This window comes from Taudactylus pleione, unplaced genomic scaffold, assembly GCF_031769625.1.
Source record: "Taudactylus pleione unplaced genomic scaffold, aTauple2 ptg000451l, whole genome shotgun sequence".
Taxonomy (NCBI): Eukaryota; Metazoa; Chordata; class Amphibia; order Anura; family Myobatrachidae; genus Taudactylus; species Taudactylus pleione.
The window spans coordinates 2,863,757-2,887,333 of NW_028284853.1; the positions used below are offsets into that span (position 1 = coordinate 2,863,757).

Below are 23,577 nucleotides of genomic sequence, written 5' to 3' on the forward strand. Positions count from 1 at the left end.
CTTGGAAAACTGTAACTTTCACCATTTGTATTAAAAACAAAATGTATAACAATATAAAACTTAGGGGTCAATCCTATTTCATGCAAAGGGTGCGAGTTGCCGTTGCAGTGGTGTTAAAACACCGACAATGACACCGCGCCGCGCACCCTTCGCGGCCCGTCACCAGCCCGAATTTGCTTAATTTTTCTCGGAGCCCAAAGGGGCTCCAGTCGTGAAGAGTGGCTGTAGTCGCAATGACTCGCACCCGCTATTACTTTGCGTGGATTAGCAATGACCCCTTAGACGTTTACGCTCGGACTGGCAGAAAAAGGCAACATTTTACTTCTTAACGTCTTTTAACTGTGAGCTCTGAACTTTGAATTAAAGTAGTTATAGCACCTCTGTTCACTAATAGATTATATACATAGTATGCATAGAACCACAACACATAGGGGGAGATGTATCAAAGCTTGGAGAGAGATAAAGTGGAGAGAGATAAAGTACCAACCAATCAGCTCCTAACTGTCATTTTTCAAACAAAGGCTGTAACATGACAGGAGCTGATTGGTTGGTACTTTATCTCTCTCCAAGGCTTGATACATATATTTCTCTCCACCTCATCTCTCTCCAAGCTTTGATAAATATCCCACTTATTCCCTTAAACGTATATTGCAGTATTTCAATAAATAAATAAATGTGTATGTATCTACATCCTGGTAGGCAGCACCATAGCTCAACATTTTAAATTAAAAAAATATATAAAGTTCCCAGTTTTTAGACCATAGAGAGATGTATGAAGCAGTGAAAATAGTGGAGAAGTGGACCAGTGGAGAAGTTTCCCATAGCAACCAATCAGCTTCTACCTATCATTTTATAGAATGTACTTGATCAATGCTACCTCAAAGATGAATGGTCGCTCTGGGCAAATTCTCCACTTGCCCACTCTTCTCACTGATTGATACATCTCCTTGACATATTTGCTATTCCGAGGGACACTAATGCAGTTTGCATAGGCACCGCGCATTAAGCTCAATTAAATACGTAATACGGCACCACAGAAAAAGGCACTGACATTGCAAATTTTGCGTAAACATTCGTCCAGTCCGAACGAGAAGACACCGTGTTCTGGTCTGTAAGTGGTTAAATAATCCTAACAGACAATTACTAGGAACATAAAAACGTGCCCAATACCTATAAAATGTACAAAATGCTGCCTTTAGCTACAGTTATGCTGATTACTTTTCCTTTTTCTCTCTATTTCACTATGGGAGGGATGTACTAAGGGCAGAAATACGGTAAAACCCCCGAAATTGCAGTTTTCGGGGGTTTTACTGCATTTCTTAAATGTACTAAGCACAGGAATGCGAGGTGGGATAAAATTGGATCCCTCCCATCTTCCCCCGCGGCGCAGAAGGTCGCCAGAGGGACTTCTGTTTCATAAACCCGGAAGTCTCTCTATCACAAAGGACATCTCTTACTGGGAGAGCTGTCCTTTGCGATTTTTTAGGTACATACTGGCGATATTAGATATACACTCTTCTTTCCTATGGATATTTATGGTACAGCGGAGGCAGCCATTTTGTCAGCAGAACCAATATTCATGAGACTATCATCCAATCAAATCGCTTAAGAGTCTGTACCTCATCAATAAATATTTGGCCTGGAGTGCGAGTCCGCTGTGTACATGTGACTGGTAATCTTTAACGTTCATGAAGAGGAAATCATCTGAGATTAAATTATACTTGTATGGAATATAATTTTTCCCTCCTTTTTCCATGCTTGGGCAAATGTTTTGGTGCTGGGTGCTCAAAACTTTACCATGTAGAGTGGTACATTGGATCATTATAATTCACTGTATTAACCAATCACAATTTTGCTTTGTTCTAATTCGTTATTCTTTGAGCTCTGATTGGCAGGTCCCCTTGCATCCCGTCACCAGCTGCGACAGTCTGCTGTTCAGTATTCCCTTCCAATCATCAGTCCAGGACTGCAGCCTCCTGGAAGGCGGAGTCACCAGCAGATGGCGATTGTGGCAGGCTGTGAAGAGGATATGTTCCCAGCTGGGGTTCGGTTCTGCCCCTGTGGGAGAGGAAAGGAAAATTGAGGATAAATACATGAACACTGAAAAGTATGCAAAAGTTGAATGCTGTACAGTGTCATCACCATTACCAGTAATGTCTGGCCGGTCATCAATCAGAAGATCCGCAGAAACCACAGTCTTGTCTCTGGTCAGGATTATCTGCTCCAGAAACTCGTGTCCAAAGTGTTTCTCCACCCAGGCGTACTGTGCATGAGAGAGACAATAGCATTAGGATAGCTGTGACAATATATGTCTGGTAGGGTAAGAAGATGGAAGTGGATCTTGGTGTGGAAGTACGTGTTTCTAGAAATAGACTACTATGGGTATTAATTATTAATGTATAGGTGGGTAATCCTAACATATGGGCAGATAGGTCCTTGTGCAGGATGATCATGGTTATTATTAGATTTCCTCTCCTGGAAGTTTGTATTAACCTATGATAAGTAAGTTTAGTCCATGGGACAAACACCTAGGTGCTATATCTATACTGTGGAGTTAACGCTACACAACATACACTGAAGAAAGTCCTGTCAGTGCCACCAATCTTCTGCAAAGAACTACATTGTGGGGCAATTGTCCATCTGCCACCCTCATCCCACATTACCAGCCCCCCTATGGTGAGAATGCTTAGACAGGACAGACAGAAGAATCAGACCGGGTTGGTAAACCCCACAATCCTAAGGCAGGAATGCAAGATCTAAGAACGCTCAGGCAGGCATAGGAATATTGAAGCAGAGGAAACAAGTATGAGAATGCTGATGAAGAACCGGTATTTAAGACAGACAGGCAGACATGAGAAAACTGAGACTTCAAAAACCTATACTAGGACAAACATACATGAACTACACTGGGGCAGGACAGAAACACATGAACTACACTGGGGCAGGACAGACACACATGAACTACACTGGGGCAGGACAGACACACATGAACTACACTGGGGCAGGACAGACACACATGAACTACAATGGGGCAGGACAGACACACATGAACTACAATGGGGCAGGACAGACACACATGAACTACAGTGAGGTATGTGAGATACACATGAAGTACACTGAGATAGCACAGACACACATAAACTACACTGAGGTAGGACAGACACACATGAACTACACGGGCAGGACAGACACACATGAACTACACTGAGGTAGGTGAGAAACACATGAACTACACTGGTGCAGGACAGACACATGAACTACACTGAGGTAGGTGAGACACACATGAACTACACTGGGGTAGGTGAGACACATGAACTACACTGAGGTAGGTGAGCAACACATGAACTACACTGAGGTAGGTGAGACACATGAACTATAGGTGAGACACATGAACTACACTGAGGTAGGTGAGCGACACATGAACTACACTGAGGTAGGTGAGACACACATGAACTACACTGAGGTAGGTGAGACACATGAACTACACTGGGGTAGGTGAGACACACGTGAACTACACTGAGGTAGGTGAGACACACATGAACTAAACTGAGGTGAGAGACACATGAACTACACTGAGGTAGGTGAGAGACACGAACTACACTGAGGTAGGTGAGACACACATGAACTACACTGGGGTAGGTGAGACACATGAACTACACTGAGGTAGGTGAGACACATGAACTACACTGAGGTAGGTGAGCGACACATGAACTACACTGGGGTAGGTGAGACACACATGAACTACACTGAGGTAGGTGAGACACACATGAACTAAACTGAGGTGCGAGACACATGAACTACACTGAGGTAGGTGAGACACATGAACTACACTGAGGTAGGTGAGACACATGAACTACACTGGGGTAGGTGAGACACACATGAACTACACTGAGGTAGGTGAGACACATGAACTACACTGAGGTAGGTGAGCAACACATGAACTACACTGAGGTAGGTGAGACACATGAACTACACTGAGGTAGGTGAGCGACACATGAACTACACTGAGGTAGGTGAGACACACATGAACTACACTGGGGTAGGTGAGACACACGTGAACTACACTGAGGTAGGTGAGACACACGTGAACTAAACTGAGGTGAGAGACACATGAACTACACTGAGGTAGGACAGAAACACAAACTACACTGGCGCAGGACAGACACATGAACTACACTGGGTAGGTGAGACACACATGAACTACACTGAGGTAGGTGAGACACATGAACTACACTGAGGTAGGTGAGCAACACATGAACTACACTGAGGTAGGTGAGACACACGTGAACTACACTGAGGTAAGTGAGACACACGTGAACTACACTGGGGTAGGTGAGACACACGTGAACTACACTGAGGTAGGTGAGACACACATGAACTAAACTGAGGTGAGAGACACATGAACTACACTGAGGTAGGTGAGAGACACGAACTACACTGAGGTAGGTGAGACACACATGAACTACACTGGGGTAGGTGAGACACATGAACTACACTGAGGTAGGTGAGACACATGAACTACACTGAGGTAGGTGAGCGACACATGAACTACACTGGGGTAGGTGAGACACACATGAACTACACTGAGGTAGGTGAGACACACATGAACTAAACTGAGGTGCGAGACACATGAACTACACTGAGGTAGGTGAGACATGAACTACACTGAGGTAGGTGAGACACATGAACTACACTGGGGTAGGTGAGACACATGAACTACACTGAGGTAGGTGAGACACATGAACTACACTGAGGTAGGTGAGCAACACATGAACTACACTGAGGTAGGTGAGACACATGAACTACACTGAGGTAGGTGAGCGACACATGAACTACACTGAGGTAGGTGAGACACATGAACTACACTGGGGTAGGTGAGACACACGTGAACTACACTGAGGTAGGTGAGACACACGAACTAAACTGAGGTGAGAGATACATGAACTACACTGAGGTAGGTGAGAGACACATGAACTACACTGAGGTAGGTGAGACACACATGAACTACACTGGGGTAGGTGAGACACATGAACTACACTGAGGTAGGTGAGACACATGAACTACACTGAGGTAGGTGATCGACACAGGAACTACACTAAGGTAGGTGAGAGACACATGAACTACACTGGGGTAGGTGAGACACACGTGAACTACACTGAGGTAGGTGAGACACACGAACTAAACTGAGGTGAGAGATACATGAACTACACTGAGGTAGGTGAGAGACACATGAACTACACTGAGGTAGGTGAGACACACATGAACTACACTGGGGTAGGTGAGACACACATGAACTACACTGAGGTAGGTGAGACACATGAACTACACTGAGGTAGGTGAGACACATGAACTATAGGTGAGACACATGAACTACACTGAGGTAGGTGAGCGACACATGAACTACACTGAGGTAGGTGAGACATGAACTACACTGAGGTAGGTGAGCGACACATGAACTACACTGAGGTAGGTGAGCAACACATGAACTACACTGAGGTAGGACAGACACATATGAACTACACTGAGGTAGGTGAGAGACACATGAACTACACTGAGGTAGGTGAGACACCCATGAACTACACTGAGATAGGTGAGACACATGAACTACACTGAGGTAGGTGAGACACACATGAACTACACTGGGGTAGGTGAGACACACATGAATTACACTGGCGCAGGACAGACACACATGAACTACACTGAGGTAGGTGAGACACACATGAACTACAGTACACCGGTGCAGGACAGGCACACATGAACTACACTGGCGCAGGATAGACACATGAACTACACTGGTAAGGACAGTCTGACCTGAGGATACAGGGCATTCTGTGGCCTATGCAGAGTTGAAAGCAAGTGGGCGGTAATTACACGTGCATTGTGTGCATAGAGAAAAATGCATATATTCACTCACACACTGCGTTGTAAATGCACAGCTCCTATCCATACACTTGGTTTTTTTATAGCCGTCATAATTATCAGTGCACACTTGCACAAGTCCTATCCTGGGTGCAAGAGCTCTACATAGCCTGCAATCCCCCCAACGCACGCTTGATATACTTAAGGGTATATTTACTAAAGTGAGAGTTTTTAGAAGTAGAGATGTTGCCCATAGCAACCAATCACATTCTAGCTATTATCTTCTAGAAGGTGCTAGATAAATGATACATAGAATCTGGTTGCTATGGGCAATATCTCCACTTCTAAAAACCAGCACTTTAGTAAATATACCATTTAGTATATCTCATAGTTGTGTACATTGCATCTGGAGCTTGCACAGTGTAAAAAAAACGACTTGCGATCAAGCGTGCATCAGCCCTACAGAAGTGAGATCTCTGAAGCAATACAGATGCCCCTTACCACTGAGGGGTCTATTTACTAAGCCTTGGATGGAGATAAAAGTGAACAGATATAAAGTACCAGCCAATCAGCTCCTGTTATTTTTCAACAACAGACTGTGGCATGGCACTTAGGAGCAGATTGGCTGGTACTTTATCACCATCCAAGGCTTAGTAAATAGACCCCTTAGTCACCATAGACACAAGCAGCCACCCAGGGTCATTTGATAAATGGGACAATGAGATTACTGCATACTACATGACATGGGCTCTGAGTCAGATTTTTTTTTTTTATTTACTAGATATTGGTGCTTATATTTCATCCATCACTGGACTACAAACAGAACTAAACCAATTTACCTTCTCGTATGGACAGTATTGGTATCGTTTTATAGGGCTGGTGCATATGAAGACATCAATGCTGTGAGAAAAACAAAAACCAATGTAATAACTTGTCCTACACCCAACGTGACAATGAGTAGAATAAAGTGCAAAACATTTCTTTTACATACTGAAACATTCTAAACAAAGCTGTAAAATGATTTGGGTGCCCCTTTGCATTTTGCACATTATTATACAGACTCTTCAAATAAGACGATACATCAACCTAGTAAATTCTTGCTATGGGATTTAAAACATGGTTGATCACATACTAGATGAAACGCGTGGGGGTTTGGACATTGCCACCTTGCCTAGCTACTCTGACAGACTACCTGGGAGGTTTTAAGCTCACTACCAGACTTTTAAGAACTTGGAACGTGAATAGTGGAATATGACTTTCAATAATCTCAGATAAGATTCATTAACTTTCACTCAAGTTTTGAGAATGACACAAGTATTGGTTTTCACAAAGTTTGCTGCTTCAGTGTTTTTAGACCTTTTTGTCAGATGTTACTATGGTAAATAAAAGGCTTTTATTGACATAATACATTAAGTTTATGTAAAGAGTCAATATTTGCAGTGTTGACTCTTCTTTTTCAAGACCTCTGCAATTCGCCCTGGCATGCTGTCAATCAACTTCTGGGCCACATACTGACTGATGGCCACCCATTCTTACCTAATAAATGCTTGGAGTTTGTCAGAATTTGTGGGTTTTTGTTTGTCCACCTGCCTCTTGAGGATTGACCACAAGTTCTCAATGGGATTAAGGTCTGGGGAGTTTCCTGGCCATGGACCCAAAATTTCAATGTTTTGTTCCACGAGCCACTTAGTTATCGCTTTTGCCTTATGGCAAGGTGCTCCATCATGCTGGAATAGGCATTGTTCATCACCAAAGTGTTCTTGGATGGTTGGGAGAAGTTGCTCTTGGAGGATGTTTTGGTACCATTCTTTATTCGTGGCTGTGAGTGAGCCCACTCCCTTGGCTGAGAAGCAACCCCACACCTTTCCTTTTCCGGACAAGCGGTTTTCCAGATGCCTAAACAATCTGAAAGGGGATTCATCAGAGAAAATAACTTTACCCCAGTCCTCAGCAGTCCAATCCCTGTACCTTTTGCAGAATATCAGTCTGTCCCTGAAGTTTTTCCTGGAGAGAAGTGGCTTCTTTGCTGCCTTTCTTGACACCAGGCCATCCTCCAAAAGCCTCACTGTGCGTGAAGATGCACTCACACCTGTCTGCTGCCATCCCTGAGCACTGGGATGGCACTGGTGGTGATCCCAGTTGATTCAGCTGCGATCCCGCAGCTGAATCAACTTTAGGAGACAGTGGTCTGGGCGCTTGCTGGACGTTCTTGGGCGCCCTATAGCCTTCTTCGCAACTATTGAAGCTCTCTCCTTGAAGTTCTTGATGATCCGATAAATGGTTGATTTAGGTGCAATCTTACTAGCAGCAACACACTTGCACTTGCCTGTGAAGCCCTTTTTGTGCAAAGCAATGATTTCAAGCTCCACCCTGCTTTTAAAGCTTCCAGTCTGTTATTCTAACTCAATCAGCATGACAGAGTGATCTCCAGCTTTGTCCTCGTCAACACTCTCATCTTTGTTAATGAGAGAATCACTGACATGATATCAGCTGGTCCTTTTGTGGCAGGGCTGAAATGCAGTGGAAATGTTTTTTTTTGGGGATTGAGGACCTGATTCAGACCCGCTCGCCAGGATGTGTTCGCTCGTAGATGGGCGATTTTTCGCAATCTGTGCATGCGCGAACCAGTGTGAGAGATCGGGAAGCGTTCGCATAGACTGCCCAGCAGAGTGAGTGACAGGAGAAGCCGTTTGTGGGTGGTGACAGGGGCTGGCTGGTAGAACAGGAGAGTGGAGGTGCGAACGCAGGCGTGCCGGAGCCTCTCAACGCTGTTTCAGAGGCGTGCATAATTAACATGCAGCGTCATTGTACACGTCACCTGGTTGTATTTCACACTGAAGTGATCGCAGTGCTTCCGGCAGGGTATAGTCAATCTCAATCGCTGCGATCGCATCCGATGGTACCCGATGTACCGATGGTTGCATACACTTCCTGGGGATGACGTGCGCAAGTGGGCGTCTTAAAACAGGCTGGTGGGCGTCTGCATACACAAAGTGATCACACGCCAAGACATAGTGGGCATGTTTATGCCTTGCAGTGCGATCGCCTGCCTTGCTGTCACTTAGCTGAATTCGCATATGCTGGGTGTGAGCGTACGCATCTAGCGAGCGGGTCTGAATGAGCTCCAAAGTTGATTGTTATGGCAAAGAGGGACTTTGCAATCAATTGCAAATCATCTGATCACTCTTCATGACATTCTGGAGTATATGCAAATTGCCTTCATAAACACTGAAGCAGAAGACATTGTGAAAACTAATACTTGTGTCATTCTCAGAACTTTTGGCCATGGCTGTATGTATTTTATTATAAATGGATTGAGAAACATACAACAATATGGAGATGTGTACATTTTGGTTTTGTCTCCTGGTAAAAGGTGGTAATTCTGAGTCCAGAAAAGGATGCAAAGACCATTTTGGTACACAGTTATTACACCACTGTATCATTTCATATTGGGTTCATTATTTACTGTACTAGAATGAGTCTCTGAAACCCTTTCAGTCATTCTAACACAAACAGCTTAGAAATAATACATCTTAAGAATATGGGCCCTGATTCAGACCCGCTCGCAGCCGCTGGCCGCTCGCTGGGTCTGTGGGTGTATTTTATTTTTTTCTCCGGCCGCTCGCAGAGCTGTGGGAGACCACCCACAGCTTGTGCGAGGGGCCAGGAGACCATTGCGATAATCGTGACCATCGGCCTTGCGACGAGACCCTGCGGTAGGGTCTAGGCTTCCGCAAGGCCAAGTGGACTTCCTGCTAGGTGATGTCAGTAAGACCTCCCAACAAACCTCAGGCGTTCCTAAGGGAACGCCTGCATTTCTCCAGCCACCTCCCTACCCGCCCACAAAACGGGGCGAGCTGTTACTCACCATCGACAGCTGCCCCATCTTGTTGCGAGCCCCGTAGTGACCGAACTTCAGTCGCTCACGCCGGATGCGGCGCATGCGCAGCGCAGCAACATCGTGCAGCTTGCGAGCGGCTCTGAATGAGCTCCATAATCTCCAAAACAACTATGGTTAGAATCATTGTACTTCTGTGAAAAAATTAAGTCAATTTATTTCTCAAGTAAAAGAGGGATAATTTAGTAGTGGGATAAAATTAGCAGGTGTCCCAATCTCCTTTATCGCACGTACACACCGGCATATGCGAACGATCTACTGCATCTGCGGTGCTGCAAGGCCAACATGATACGTATATATCTGTGAACGATGTCAATCACAGATATATCGTGTGTACACATGAACCGATGCACTGAGCGATATATCGTACAGTCTGTACCCAGCATCACATTCTTTTTGAAAATGTCTTGATGAACTTTGGAATTCATTTTTCTGTCAATGAGAGCAGGCTGTCCAGGCCCTGAGGCAGCAAAGCAGCACCAAACCTCGCTGCTCCCCCCCGCTATACTTTCCACGTGGGCTGAGATTTTCATGCAGGTGTGTTGTGCCTCCACACATAGGGGCTGGTGATGCTGGTGTGCTGTTCCTCCACACATAGGGGCTGGTGATGCTGGTGTGCTGTGCCTCCACACATAGGGGCTGGTGATGCTGTGTGCTGTGCCTCCATACATAGGGGCTGATGATGCAGGTGTGCTGTGCCTCCACACATAGGGGCTGGTGATGCTGTGTGCTGTGCCTCCATACATAGGGGCTGATGATGCAGGTGTGCTGTGCCTCCACACACAGGCTGATGATGCTGGTGTGCTGTGCCTCCACACACGGACTGGTGATGCTGGTGTGCTGTGCCTCCACATATAGGGGCTGGTGTGCTGTGCCTCCACACATAGGGGCTGGTGTGCTGTGCCTCCACACACGGACTGGTGATGCTGGTGTGCTGTGCCTCCACATATAGGGGCTGGTGATGCTGGTGTGCTGTGCCTCCACACATAGAGGCTGGTGATGCTGGTGTGCTGTGCCTCCACACATAGGGGCTGGTGATGCTGGTGTGCTGTGCCTCCACACATAGATGCTGGTGTGCTGTGCCTCCACACATAGGGGCTCGTGATGCTGGTGTGCTGTGCCTCCACACATAGGGGCTGATGATGCTGGTGTGCTGTGCCTCCACACATAGGGGCTGGTGATGCTGGTGTGCTGTGCCTCCACACATAGGGACTGGTGATGCTGGTGTGCTGTGCCTCCACACATAGGGGCTGGTGTGCTGTGCCTCCACACATAGGGGCTGATGATGCTGGTGTGCTGTGCCTCCATACATAGGGGCTGATGATGCTGGTGTGCTGTGCCTCCATACATAGGGGCTGGTGATGCTGGTGTGCTGTGCCTCCATACATAGGGGCTGGTGTGCTGTGCCTCCATACATAGGGGCTGGTGTGCTGTGCCTCCACACATAGGGGCTGATGATGCTGGTGTGTTGTGCCTCCATACATAGGGGCTGATGATGCTGGTGTGCTGTGCCTCCATACATAGGGGCTGGTGATGCTGGTGTGCTGTGCCTCCATACATAGGGGCTGGTGTGCTGTGCCTCCACACATAGGGGCTGGTGATGCTGGTGTGCTGTGCCTCCACACATAGGGGCTGATGATGCTGGTGTGCTGTGCCTCCACACATAGGGGCTGGTGTGCTGTGCCTCCACACATAGGGGCTGGTGATGCTGGTGTGCTGTCTCTCCACACATAGGGGCTGGTGTGCTGTGCCTCCACACATAGGGGCTGGTGATGCTGGTGTGCTGTGCCTCCACACATAGGGGCTGGTGATGCTGGTGTGCTGTGCCTCCACACATAGGGGCTGGTGATGCTGGTGTGCTGTGCCTCCACACATAGGGGCTGGTGATGCTGGTGTGCTGTGCCTCCACACATAGGGGCTGGTGATGCTGGTGTGCTGTGCCTCCACACATAGGGGCTGGTGATGCTGGTGTGCTGTGCCTCCACACATAGGGGCTGGTGTGCTGTGCCTCCATACATAGGGGCTGATGATGCTGGTGTGCTGTGCCTCCATACATAGGGGTTGGTGATGCTGGTGTGCTGTGCCTCCATACATAGGGGCTGATGATGCTGGTGTGCTGTGCCTCCACACATAGGGGTTGGTGATGCTGGTGTGCTGTGCCTCCACACATAGGGGCTGGTGATGCTGGTGTGCTGTGCCTCCACACATAGGGGTTGGTGATGCTGGTGTGCTGTGCCTCCACACATAGGGGCTGGTGATGCTGGTGTGCTGTGCCTCCACACATAGGGGCTGGTGATGCTGGTGTGCTGTGCCTCCACACATAGGGGCTGATGATGCTGGTGTGCTGTGCCTCCACACATAGGGGCTGATGATGCTGGTGTGCTGTGCCTCCACACATAGGGGCTGGTGTGCTGTGCCTCCATACATAGGGGCTGGTGTGCTGTGCCTCCACACATAGGGGCTGGTGTGCTGTGCCTCCACACATAGGGGCTGGTGTGCTGTGCCTCCATACATAGGGGCTGGTGATGATGGTGTGCTGTGCCTCCATACATAGGGGCTGATGATGCTGGTGTGCTGTGCCTCCATACGTAGGGGCTGGTGATGCTGGTGTGCTGTGCCTCCACACATAGGGGCTGGTGTGCTGTGCCTCCACACACAGGGGCTTGTGTGTTGTGCTTCCATACATAGGGGCTGGTGTGCTGTGCCTCCACATATAGGGGCTTGTGTGCTGTGCCTCCACACACAGGGGCTTGTGTGTTGTGCCTCCACACATAGGGGCTGGTGATACTGGTGTGCTGTGCCTCCACACATAGGGGCTGGTGATACTGATGTGCTGTGCCTCCACACATAGGGGCTGGTGATACTGGTGTGCTGTGCCTCCACACACAGAGGCTGGTGATACTGGTGTGCTGTGCCTCCACACACAGGGGCTGGTGATACTGGTGTGCTGTGCCTCCACACATAGGTGCTGGTGTGCTGTGCCTCCACACATAGGGGCTGGTGTGCTGTACCTCCACACATAGGTGCTGGTGCTTTTGATACACGCCCATGACACTCCCACAAGACAGGGCGGTTCCGTAGCCTCGCACTGTTGCCTCCCCGAAACGCCCAATTACCCAGATTGACAAATGTGTCCAAGTTCCGAACGAGAATAGAAGAGCAGCAATGCGTAATTCACATCTGCACTGTCTGCAAAATCTCGCCATTTTCGCCTGAGCAGAGATCTGTCTGACTTAGAATCAGCCCCATAGTTTTGCGTGTTCCTTCCAATCAACTCAACTTTCGTTTCATCCGTCCACAGAACATTTTGCCTGTAGCACTATAGAATAACCAGATGATCTTTAGCGAACTTCAGACGTGCAGTAATATTTTATTTGGCAGCAGAGGCTCCTTCCGCGGTGTCCTCCCATGAACTGTATTCTTGTTCTGAGATTTACCGATTGTAGACTCGTGAACAGATGTGTTTGCAGGTTCAGAGGTCACTTTCTTTAGCTGACACTCCAGGATTAGTCCTAACCTCTCTGAGCATTCTGCCCTGTGCTCTTTGCAGGATAGCCACTGCTAGGGAGAGTGGCAATAGTGCTCCATTTATAGACAATTACCCTTACTGTACAGCAGGGATGGGGAACCTCAGGCCCAGGGGCCTTATAAGGCCCCTGGAATCATTTGGTCTTGCCCTCTGAGCTTTTTTTTTGCTAGCCTCATCTGGATAGCAGGGTGCCACTCACCCAGAATCTATGCAGCAGTGCCGCCTGGAGCGTCCTTAGGACGCTTCAGATGGTCACACCACTGCCATTACAGCCCCCAGGAGCATCCTCAGGATGCTCCAGGCATTGCTATAATCACTGGCGTTTGTTGCCCCGTCCCCATGTGACATTACACAGAGGGGGCGTGGCCTGCACCAGGTCCGCGAATAATGTTATATATATGAAAATGGCCCTCGGCAGAAAAATGTTTCCCCACCTCTGCTGTACAGCTTCATGCATATGCATCCGACCGCCCCACTATTTCCAGACGCAGGCATCATAACTAGTATCGGGGCTTATTCCTACCCAATTCTGAGAGCACGAGATCCATCTGTATTAGGCGTCTCCTTGGCATGGACACGACTCAGAATATGACAGAACTGTAGCTATATACCCACGACAATGCCATGACATGCCCGCAAAATAGTTCTCATGTGTGCCTTCACATTGCTGTCACCCAGAAACGTCCATTTAGTGGCCTCAGATAAACGCCAGAATCAAATATTGGTCGGGCAAGTCACCACCTGACCCAAGCAAATGGGAATTGGGCAATCTGTCGCAGATGTATGGGCCACATTATAGTTAGGCCACAAGGCCTTTAGGGACACTTTTGTAACCGTTTCCAGCTTTATGAAAATCACCAATTCTTAATCTTAAGTCTTCTGAGATGTCATTAGTTGGAGACATGACGCACATCAGGCAATGCTTCCTGTGAATAGAAAACTCAAAGTCTGCGAATGGTTTTTATGTGGTCGGGAAACTCTAACAAACACCTTCAATCCTGTCTCATTGATTGGACTCCAGGTTAGCTGACTCCTGATGCCAATTAGTCATTTTTTTTTTTTTTTGAAATCTTTAGACCTACTTTTTGAAACCTATACGTAAGATGGGAATGGGATTGTATTGCCGGCAGCTATATAGCCGACAGCGGCTGGCTGAAGGGAGGAAATCCCGACAGCGGAGGTAAGTACAGGTAACCCTCCCCTCTCCCCCCCTAACCCTCCTTTAGGGGTGCCTAACCCTAACCTCTCCCCCTAGTGCCTAAACCTAACCCCCCCATCACTTAGCCTAACCCTCCTGTAATGTGTGTTGCCGGGTTAAGCAGACTATCTTTGTCTATTTTTATAACTTAGATGAAGATCTAATCACATTTTATGAGCAATGTTTGCAGAAATCCAATTTATTCAAAGGGTTCCCATACTTTTTCTTGCAACAGTACATGGTATAGCTATGCAACCCCATAGTGGACATGTGAATACCTAGCCATTTTGTGGGTCTAGAAGCTTACGCTTCCTCCCTACCTATCACTGTCAATATGGATTTCTCATCCAGCAACACAAACTTGCTTTTCGCATTTAAAGCAGAGTGCCCTGCACCCCTTCTGGACATACTGACAAAATGGGCGAATGGCAGGAGTAGGCCTATCGAGGAAGAGTTATGAGCTTTAAGTGGTGGAGATTGGACATACTCTGGAAAATTCCCAGTTTAGCAGATGGCATTCCGATGACTGAAGATCCCGAAAGTACCCTATCCCTCCCCTAACCTTAACCCTCCCTTAGTGGTGCCTAACCCTAACCCCCCCTTCTCGCACCCTAAACCTAACCCTCCCTGGGAGGTGTCTAACCCTAATCTTCCCCCGGGGTGCCTAAACCTAACCACCCTATCCCCGGGGACAGTGATACTTACCCAGTGTCTGGACGTACGGGATGCCAACACCGCTATCCTGATCTCATTCGGGATAGCAGTGTAGGCATTTTGCCGGCGATCGGGATTCCAACGTCAGTATATCGGCGGCCGGGATCCCGTCCATCGACTTTTTAATTACATCCCCTTTTAAACCCTGCAAAACTATCATTACACATGCTCAGAGGTGGATAGCATTCTCGCTAGGCTGTTTTAGCGGGGCGCTGTGCCCTGCCCTCCTTCTGGGGGGCAGCCCTCACCGTGCACCGCTAAGACAGCCTGCGGGTGCCGTCTTCACTCGCGGGTCGCAGTGTCCTGCGGGTGGGTAAATGTGCGGTGACCCGGTCACCGCTGGTGAATAGACGCTGGGCGCATGCGCCCGTCATCTATTCTTCCTGTCAGCAGCGCTTGGGGGCTGCCCGGCGTGTCCATAAGTGCCGGACACGCCCCCAAGAGAGCCGAAAAGGTGACGCGTCTTATAGACATGCCCCCTTTTCAATGGCCACGCCCCCTCTCTAGCTCCGGCGCTTTGCCTGCCACCGGAGCTAGAGTGAACACTAGGTGGAGGATATCAAGCACATATCTATCTATGGGTCTAATTCAGATATGTACGCAAAGAAACTGTTTGCTTACGTGAGCGATTATCAGTAAACCGCGCATGCATCTATGTGGCACTGCGTGTGTGTCAAGATACAATACCGTAGTCGCTCACAGCAATTTTTCACTCGCAGTGACAATCAGGGAGTGTTTGGGAAAGGTAACAGTAGGGGCAGCAAGGAATTCGGGGGGGCAGGGGCGTGTCACACCCTGCGTCTGCATTCCTGCACGCAAGAAATATGGCTCCGGTGTCTCAGTTCCCGTGTGTATTCTGCGGGACCATAGACTTACTAAGGACTGTGATATTCCAATGATCTGCAACCGATGCTGCATCTATATACGCAGATGCTTGGCTTTGCAAAGCCACAGGTGGGCGTCTCAATAAATCACCCGGCATCTGCGACATTTGCATATTTTCGCACAGTAGCTGCGTACAAATTCACTGCAACGGCGGCATTAGTGCATATTTTTGCTCTGCACAGAAGTTTTGTTGCACATTCATCCATGTGAATAAACAATTCTAGGTGCTTGGCCATAATAAATTGGTGACAATCTGGGTCCAGTTAGAAAATAACTAGCAAGACCAGGGGGTAAATTTACTAAGATGGGAGTTCTGTTAAGAAGTGATGTTGCCCATAGCAACCAATCAGATTCTACTTCTCATTTATCTAGCACCTTCTAGAAGATAATACCTGGAATCTGATTGGTTGCTATTTGCAACATCACTTCTTAATAGAACTCCCATCTTAGTAAATTTACCCCCAGCACTCTGTTTAAATGCAGAAAAGTATAAATAAGTTCATCATCAAAACCCAGACATATGAAAACCCAGCGTATAGTGCAGTAATTGCCAAATACTTATCAAGGTTACATCATAGATGAAAAGGCGCACATCCTATGGAAACAGGAAGACTGGGCAGGTAGCCCAACGGCTGTCTCGGTGCATAGCAAGTATATATCTATATATGTATATATATATATATATATATATTCAATGAATAGAGAGAGCACTCACCAGTCTTCAAGAATGTAGACAAACACGTTTAATGACTTACAACATCAGGACAACAAATTCAGAAGTCGATGTTTCGGGCCACACAGGGCCCTTTGTCAAGACCAGATCACCACCGCCCAGAGTGTAAAAGTAACAGTCTGGGCGGTGGTGATCTGGTCTTGACAAAGGGCCCGAAACGTCGACTTCTGAATTTGTTGTCCTGATGTTGTAAGTCATTAAACGTGTTTGTCTACATTCTTGAAGACTGGGGAGTGCTCTCTCAATTCATTGAATATATTACGGCTACCTGTGGATGAATTCTGCTGGTTAACCTGAGATCTGCACCCTAGCAAGTTGGCTGTTTATATTGTGTGAGTGCCATTCTGATTGTGGACTTATATATATTAGGGATGTGCAGGCTCGGTTTTACTCGGATTTACTCGGTTCTTATCGCCACTTTACCGCAAATTCGGATTGATTATATTGGCTATCCAAAACACATGATAGGCGATAGCCAATTAAAAGATCCGAGTAAATCCGAGTAAAACCGAACCCGCTCACCCCTAATATATATATATATATATATATACACATAAACCTAGACATTATAATATAGAAGTACAAAGTATTGGCATAAGGGCACATTTCAAACCGGACCTAACTACGTATATGCAGGGTTCTGAAATAGGACACTTGTGCGTTCCTCACTAGATACTCCACATTAGCATTTTTCAGCAACTAAGAAATTACTCTAAGGGGTAAATTTACTAAGATTCGAGTCTGGTTGAGTTAGCAATCTCTGGAGAGTTTGGTCATTTTTTTCACTCGCAAATTTACTAATGACAAATTCGGGAGAGAAATCTCCTTTGCTACGGGAAAATACTGGAGAGTTAGCAAACGCTCTTCACTTCACCATCGGCTAAATTCGAGTAACTTTTCACTAGTGAAGATAGGATTCGGGAATTTATCAATCAGAGGCCGATTTACATGTAGCGGACGCTCATTGGCTGGTTCCACGTGTGGCCAACCAATGAGCGGCCGCTATATGTAAAGTGGCCTCTGATTTCCTGGCGGGCCGTAGGATTTCCCAAGGAGGCCCGTCAGCTGGCATTCACAAAGTACTGGTATGTGTGCCAACTCATACCAATACTGGTCCGTATTGGTTCGGTAACTCGATTTGTTATGTTGCCAAGGCCCCTGGATGCTACGGAGAGCAGCGCGAGGATGGAGGTGAGTATCAGATCTTTATTCCAGATACATCCATTGAATTCTACATGGGAGAAGTGGACAGACCAGCTGGCACAGGTAAGTATATCTGAACGGGATAGGTAGGTATGTCATAAAGCTGTACTATTTACGGAGTCTGTGTTTTGTCTTTTTTTTAACTATTTTACAGTGGAGGTACGGGTGCCGGCCGCTTGCTGGCACTTCTAGTTCCACAAGTGCCAAAGGGCAGGCATGCTTGCACCTTTAGTTCCACTGTAAAATACAATAGTTTACACGTTTTTACCCCCCGTAATTTTAGGAACCAGGACTGGCTGAGCTGTCCGGGGCTGGTTATGCTTTTGGCGGGGGGACCCTACGTCACTGCAATCTCGGGTGAGTCATCTCCTTCAAAACCTGCTACTCGGGGGAGAAATCTCGTTCTGCTTCACCATCAGCCAACTCACTCTCAGCTAAACTCACTTCTATGTAAATTTGTGAGTTTCAGGAGCCTCGAATCACCCGAGTTTCGGCGATGCTAATCCAGTTTAGAAAAAAAAAAAAAACTCGATCAGACTCGAATCTTAGTAAATTTACCCCTAAGGGGGAGATGCACTAAGCCTTGGCGAGAGACAGAGCGAGCAGGTACATCACACACTTACTTAGGTGAGTTGGACATTTCTTTCACAGCTGCCACCGCACCATCAATTGGGTCCAAATCTAAGAAGAAATTCCTTGATTCCCAGATACTGATTGCTTTCTCCTACAGAAATAAGTGGTAACATGTTATATATATTATATAATGTTCCGCATTTTAGTGCACCATCTTAATCGATTAGCAGACACATCGGAACCACACATCGCTTAGAAATGAATGGGACCATTAGGGCTTTTCTGTTCGGCCGTGGTAGCCAAAGTGAGAATCTGCCCGCGTATACAAAAAATAATGTGTGCGTGTGGATGCCCATCCTGCCCACAGTTCTTACATCTGCACCCACATCCAGGCTGACTGCAAAAGATCCATCTGAAGCAGAAGTCCAATTTCCATCTGCACGCTACGATCAAGTCGGCATACACTCTCATGACACTCCCACGAGAGACGGAACAGATCCGTGCCTTCACGTGGTCGCTGACCCACTTAATAGCCAGCAATGCGCATTCTACAGATACAGCTGCCCAGTGTTTATGTGCCGCAAGCAAAAGGTACTTTCCCTGCATCCAAAACTGTATTTGCATCGCAACTCGCCTTCTCAGGGGGCAAATGTCCGCCATTTAGCTGGATTCCTTCCTAAACAAACACGAGGCACAATCTGCGTGATACAGCAATATGATTATATAAAATTTTCGGTGCAAGAAAATTGAATTTTATCACATAGGTCTTGCAGTGAAGCATAGGGGAGTATCCAATTAGCTCCGAAAAATTTTCATCCGTAAATAAATCAGGTTTTTTTTTCGCCGATGTTCGGGTATTTTTCGCCGATTTTTTTTATCGTGCTATCCAATTAAACCCCGTTTATTACAGCCCCAATTTTTTTTCCTCACGAAAATACATAGGATCAGCGAAAAGTCGCGGACCCATGTATTTCCTCTGACGCGATCTGGAGAAAAACACCTTCTTATCGGGGAATCCCTGATAAGTGCCGGCTTTGGAGCTAATTTGATAGCCCCGGGCGAGGTAATCAGCAGCGGTAATTTACCGCGGCTAACTGGATACCCCCCGTAGTATTTCTATAGATAGAGGTGTTTACAGTTGCAGTTAATTGTATTTACAGTATATGTAAAATTCATTGATCTGTTTTTTTGTTTGTCCAGTTATGCATTCGGACACCCCTGCACCGATTGGGATGAATCCACCGCAAGGTGGTCAAGTTGAATCCTGGCCAGGTTTCAGGGGGGTTAGTTTACGCTGGGCAGAATTTTGACCCGGGGAGCCTGTCCTGAGCCTTCCATTGGATGAATTTGGACAAAAACTTTATAGAGTAATAACATTGGATCCCAGAAGACATACTATGGGTTGAGGTCCTGGACGAACCTCCCGTTGGTGTACGTAGGGCAGAACTTTGACCTGGAGAGCCTGTTTTGGGCCTTCCACTGGATAGATTTAGATGAAAACTTCACAGAGGGGTGGCATTTGGTTTGGGATGCCTAATGGAGTGGTTGGGGTCCCGGTCGGACCTCACGGCGGAGTGTGCTGGGCAGAACTTTGACCCAGGGAGCCTATTCTAGGCCTTCCACCTGATGGATTTGGACGACATCACATTACATTGGTGATATATATATTTAAAACAGGTAATTTAAACACCAGTTGGCATGTGTCCTTTGGGCCTGATGGAGCTAAGGTGCCTACACACTAAGCGATATATCAGATGATATATCCTTCCGATGCGGATCGGAACAATATATAACGGCCACGTCGCTCAGTGTGTACGGGTGATTGCGCGCTCCTGTGCGTCATTTGTCGCATCTTCTGTTCTATGCATGCACGGCAGATTCTAAGATGCGGCGGCTGACTCCATGCCTCTGGATGTGGCGGGGGAGTGATATATCAGACGGTTGTCCGACAGATCATGCAGGGTGTACGGCCTGCCCGATATATCGTGCAGTCGCATCTGTTGTCGCTAGGTACACAAATCATCTAGTTTATAGCAGTTCACACAACGCATGGCCAGAAACAGAACAGATACATATGAGCCAATGGAGACGTATGCACACGTATTCCGCAGTGCTTTTTACAGAGAATATAAGGAGGAGATGTACCAAACCATCAAGAGAGATAAAGTTACCCATAGCGACAAATCAGCTTCTGTCATTTATCTAGCACAGTCTATAAAAAGACAGTTGGGAGCTGATTGGTTGCTGTTTGCAACTTCTCCACTTCATCTCTCTCTAAAGCCCCGTACACACTGGACGATATCGTTCATATCATCCAGTGTGTATGCACTAGGCGATTTACGATGTGCGCTCCCGCGGGTCATTACCGATATCCCCAGTCGTCTGTACATGCAGCTCAATCTGGGGATATCGTTAACGATGCCATGCTGCCGAATGCAACATGGCCCCGCTCCCCCCCTCCCCGCCGTCATTCGTCTTTGCCGGCATCGGCAAGTGTGTATGCACTTGCCGATGCCTGGATCCCCGCTGGGTCCGTCGTTGACGAGATCGCTCTGTACACACATTGTCCAGTGTGTCCGTGGCTTTAGGTTTGATACATCTCCCCCATAGTCATTCACATCTGTCCTTGCCCCAGTGGAGCTTACATTCTATGTTCCCTATAACACACATACACACTAGAGTTAATTTTTTGCAGAAGCCATTTAACCTGCTAGTACAGTATGTTTTTGGATTGTGTTTTTCCGCAAACATGGGAGGGCATACAAACTCCACACAGATAGGGCCTAGGTGTGAATCAAACGCAGGACCTCAGTGCTGATAGACAGCAAGCTAATCATCCATGCTGCCTTTCGTGTATCTGGCAATTGCACCACCTCAGAGAGGCGGAACCGGGCAAGGGAGGGGCGTGCAAACGCAGACCAAGCACAGTCAGGGCGTAATCACACGAATGCAGCTCATCCAGAAACACCGCTATTAGGAGACGTATAGTCTCTGCAAATATACGCACCTGATGGTGACTTGTAAACCTGGCCTATATTCTGCCAATGCAGAGCTGGACGGACCTATACGGCTCTGCACATGGACGGAGATCTGCGGATGCTATTTTCTTGAGTAATTTACACCTATTTCTCTTCCAAATCTGCAGCAGCCCCTCAGCCTACAAATAATATGCATGAAAGGTTTTGTGACTTACGCTTAGTTCTGGCTTCAAATGACCATACTGTTCGGATACCCAGAATCCTCGGCGGTCTTCCAGCTCAATGTAAGGCTCCTTGGGGTAACGAGCTCTGTATTTCTTTAAGAAGCTGCCCTCAAAATCCGCCAGCACCCCGTCCATGTCCACCAAGACCCGCAAGCGTCTGGCGGAGGAGGAGGAGCAGGGCCTGCAGTTCTGGAGTCCAGCAGAGAGTGTGCCGCCCCCGCGGAGCAGCCTATGCAGGGACATACTGTCAGGAGAATTAGGCGCGCATTGTGGAAGACTAACAGACACGGCCCTTGCATTCATAGAGCATCAGCTCCACAGTCCACAGCTGTCACCAAGGAGTCAAATCTGATCATGTTTAACAGCTGCTCTCACAGGGTCTCTGAGCATTATGCGTGCGCATTATGCGTGCGCATTAGGACCCCAGCCAAGGTTAATATTCATTACTCCGTAAGGAGTCCCCTCTATAAATTCAGCTGCAGCCAGGTCCTCAAAGGCTGTGGGAAGGTATCAATCTGTGACTGTATAATCATTTTGTAAGGTAAATGTGTCACTTGCAGGTCATGGCCGGGCTGTTCCGTGTCACTGTGTGCAGAATGAACTCATGGGTCATTTAGAGGAGCCCAGCAGTGGTGCAGTGTGAGCAGCTGTGGATCTAGGAGATGCTGTCCCAGGAGAAGTGACCCTTTTGCTTGCAGAGAAAATGCCCTGCTGTGTGGAGGATTACATAACAGTCTGATGCAGAACATGCACCCTAGAGCCCCCTCTGTCCTGCATTCATAGGAAAAGCTCTGCAGTGCAGTAGTGACACAGGATGGTCGTTCTGCAGCGTGAAGCTCAATATACACACATAGCACAGCCACTGAGCAGCAGCAGTTCCTGTAGCCTGGCTACCTTGTAAGGACAAGCTGCCTCCTCTTCTTAAAGAGACATACACCCCCTGCCCGTGTACTGTATCTGTTCTGCATAGCAACACTCCAGGGAGACAGAATGGTGACTCATTAACTACTGCTGAACTGATTTGCAGTGGAAAGTTATACAGTCTGTCATTCACAGCACTGGAATGTCTGTGTACAGGTGTAAAATCGGCATGAGAAATAACGGGGGGCTTCAAATAAATCAGGTGCAAACTTTAAAACAAGCAAAATAAAATATGCAAACAGCATAATTCAGTAGCAAAAAATTTACAGATGGATTAAAATATGTTTATATTCCTGGTTCTGAAACGCAATGTATTCACAATATAGTGCAGGCTTAGGCAACCTATGGCTACGGTGGAACTACAAGTTCCAGAGTAGTCTGCCAGCTGATCGGTAGAGCCTGAACTTGTCAACAATATGAAAAATGCATAAGGGGCACCACTATGGGGGGGACTGCATAAGGGGCACCACTCCTGTGGCACTGCATAAGGGGCACCACTACTGGGGTACTGCATAAGGACCACTACCACTGGGGACATTGCATAAGGGGCACCACTAATGGGGGCATTGATTGCATAAGCGGCACCACTACTGAGGGCACTGCATAAGGGGCACCACTACTGGGGTACTGCATAAGGATCACTTCCACTGGGGGCATTGCATAAGGGGCACCACTAATGGGGGCATTGATTGCATAAGCGGCATCACTACTGAGGGCACTGCATAAGGGGCACCACTAATGGGGGCATTGATTGCATAAGCGGCATCACTACTGAGGGCACTGCATAAGGGGCACCACTACTGGGGGCACTACTACAATGGGCATTGCACAAGGGACACTATTGCTGTGGGCATTATATGTA

The 23,577-nt window shown here is 47.4% G+C and overlaps 1 protein-coding gene across 1 annotated transcript; it reads right to left on the minus strand.

Annotated features, from left to right (window-relative positions):
• Positions 1-571: 571 nt before the first annotated feature.
• NT5M (5',3'-nucleotidase, mitochondrial) lies at positions 572-22,609 on the minus strand. Its single transcript, XM_088448074.1, has 5 exons — positions 21,786-22,609; positions 18,643-18,743; positions 6,699-6,759; positions 2,149-2,263; positions 572-2,058 (listed from the first exon to the last, which is right to left on the minus strand). Exons 1-5 carry the CDS (start codon positions 22,095-22,097, stop codon positions 1,871-1,873), a joined length of 777 nt encoding a protein of 258 aa, XP_088304200.1. The 5' UTR covers positions 22,098-22,609; the 3' UTR covers positions 572-1,870.
• Positions 22,610-23,577: the final 968 nt, after the last annotated feature.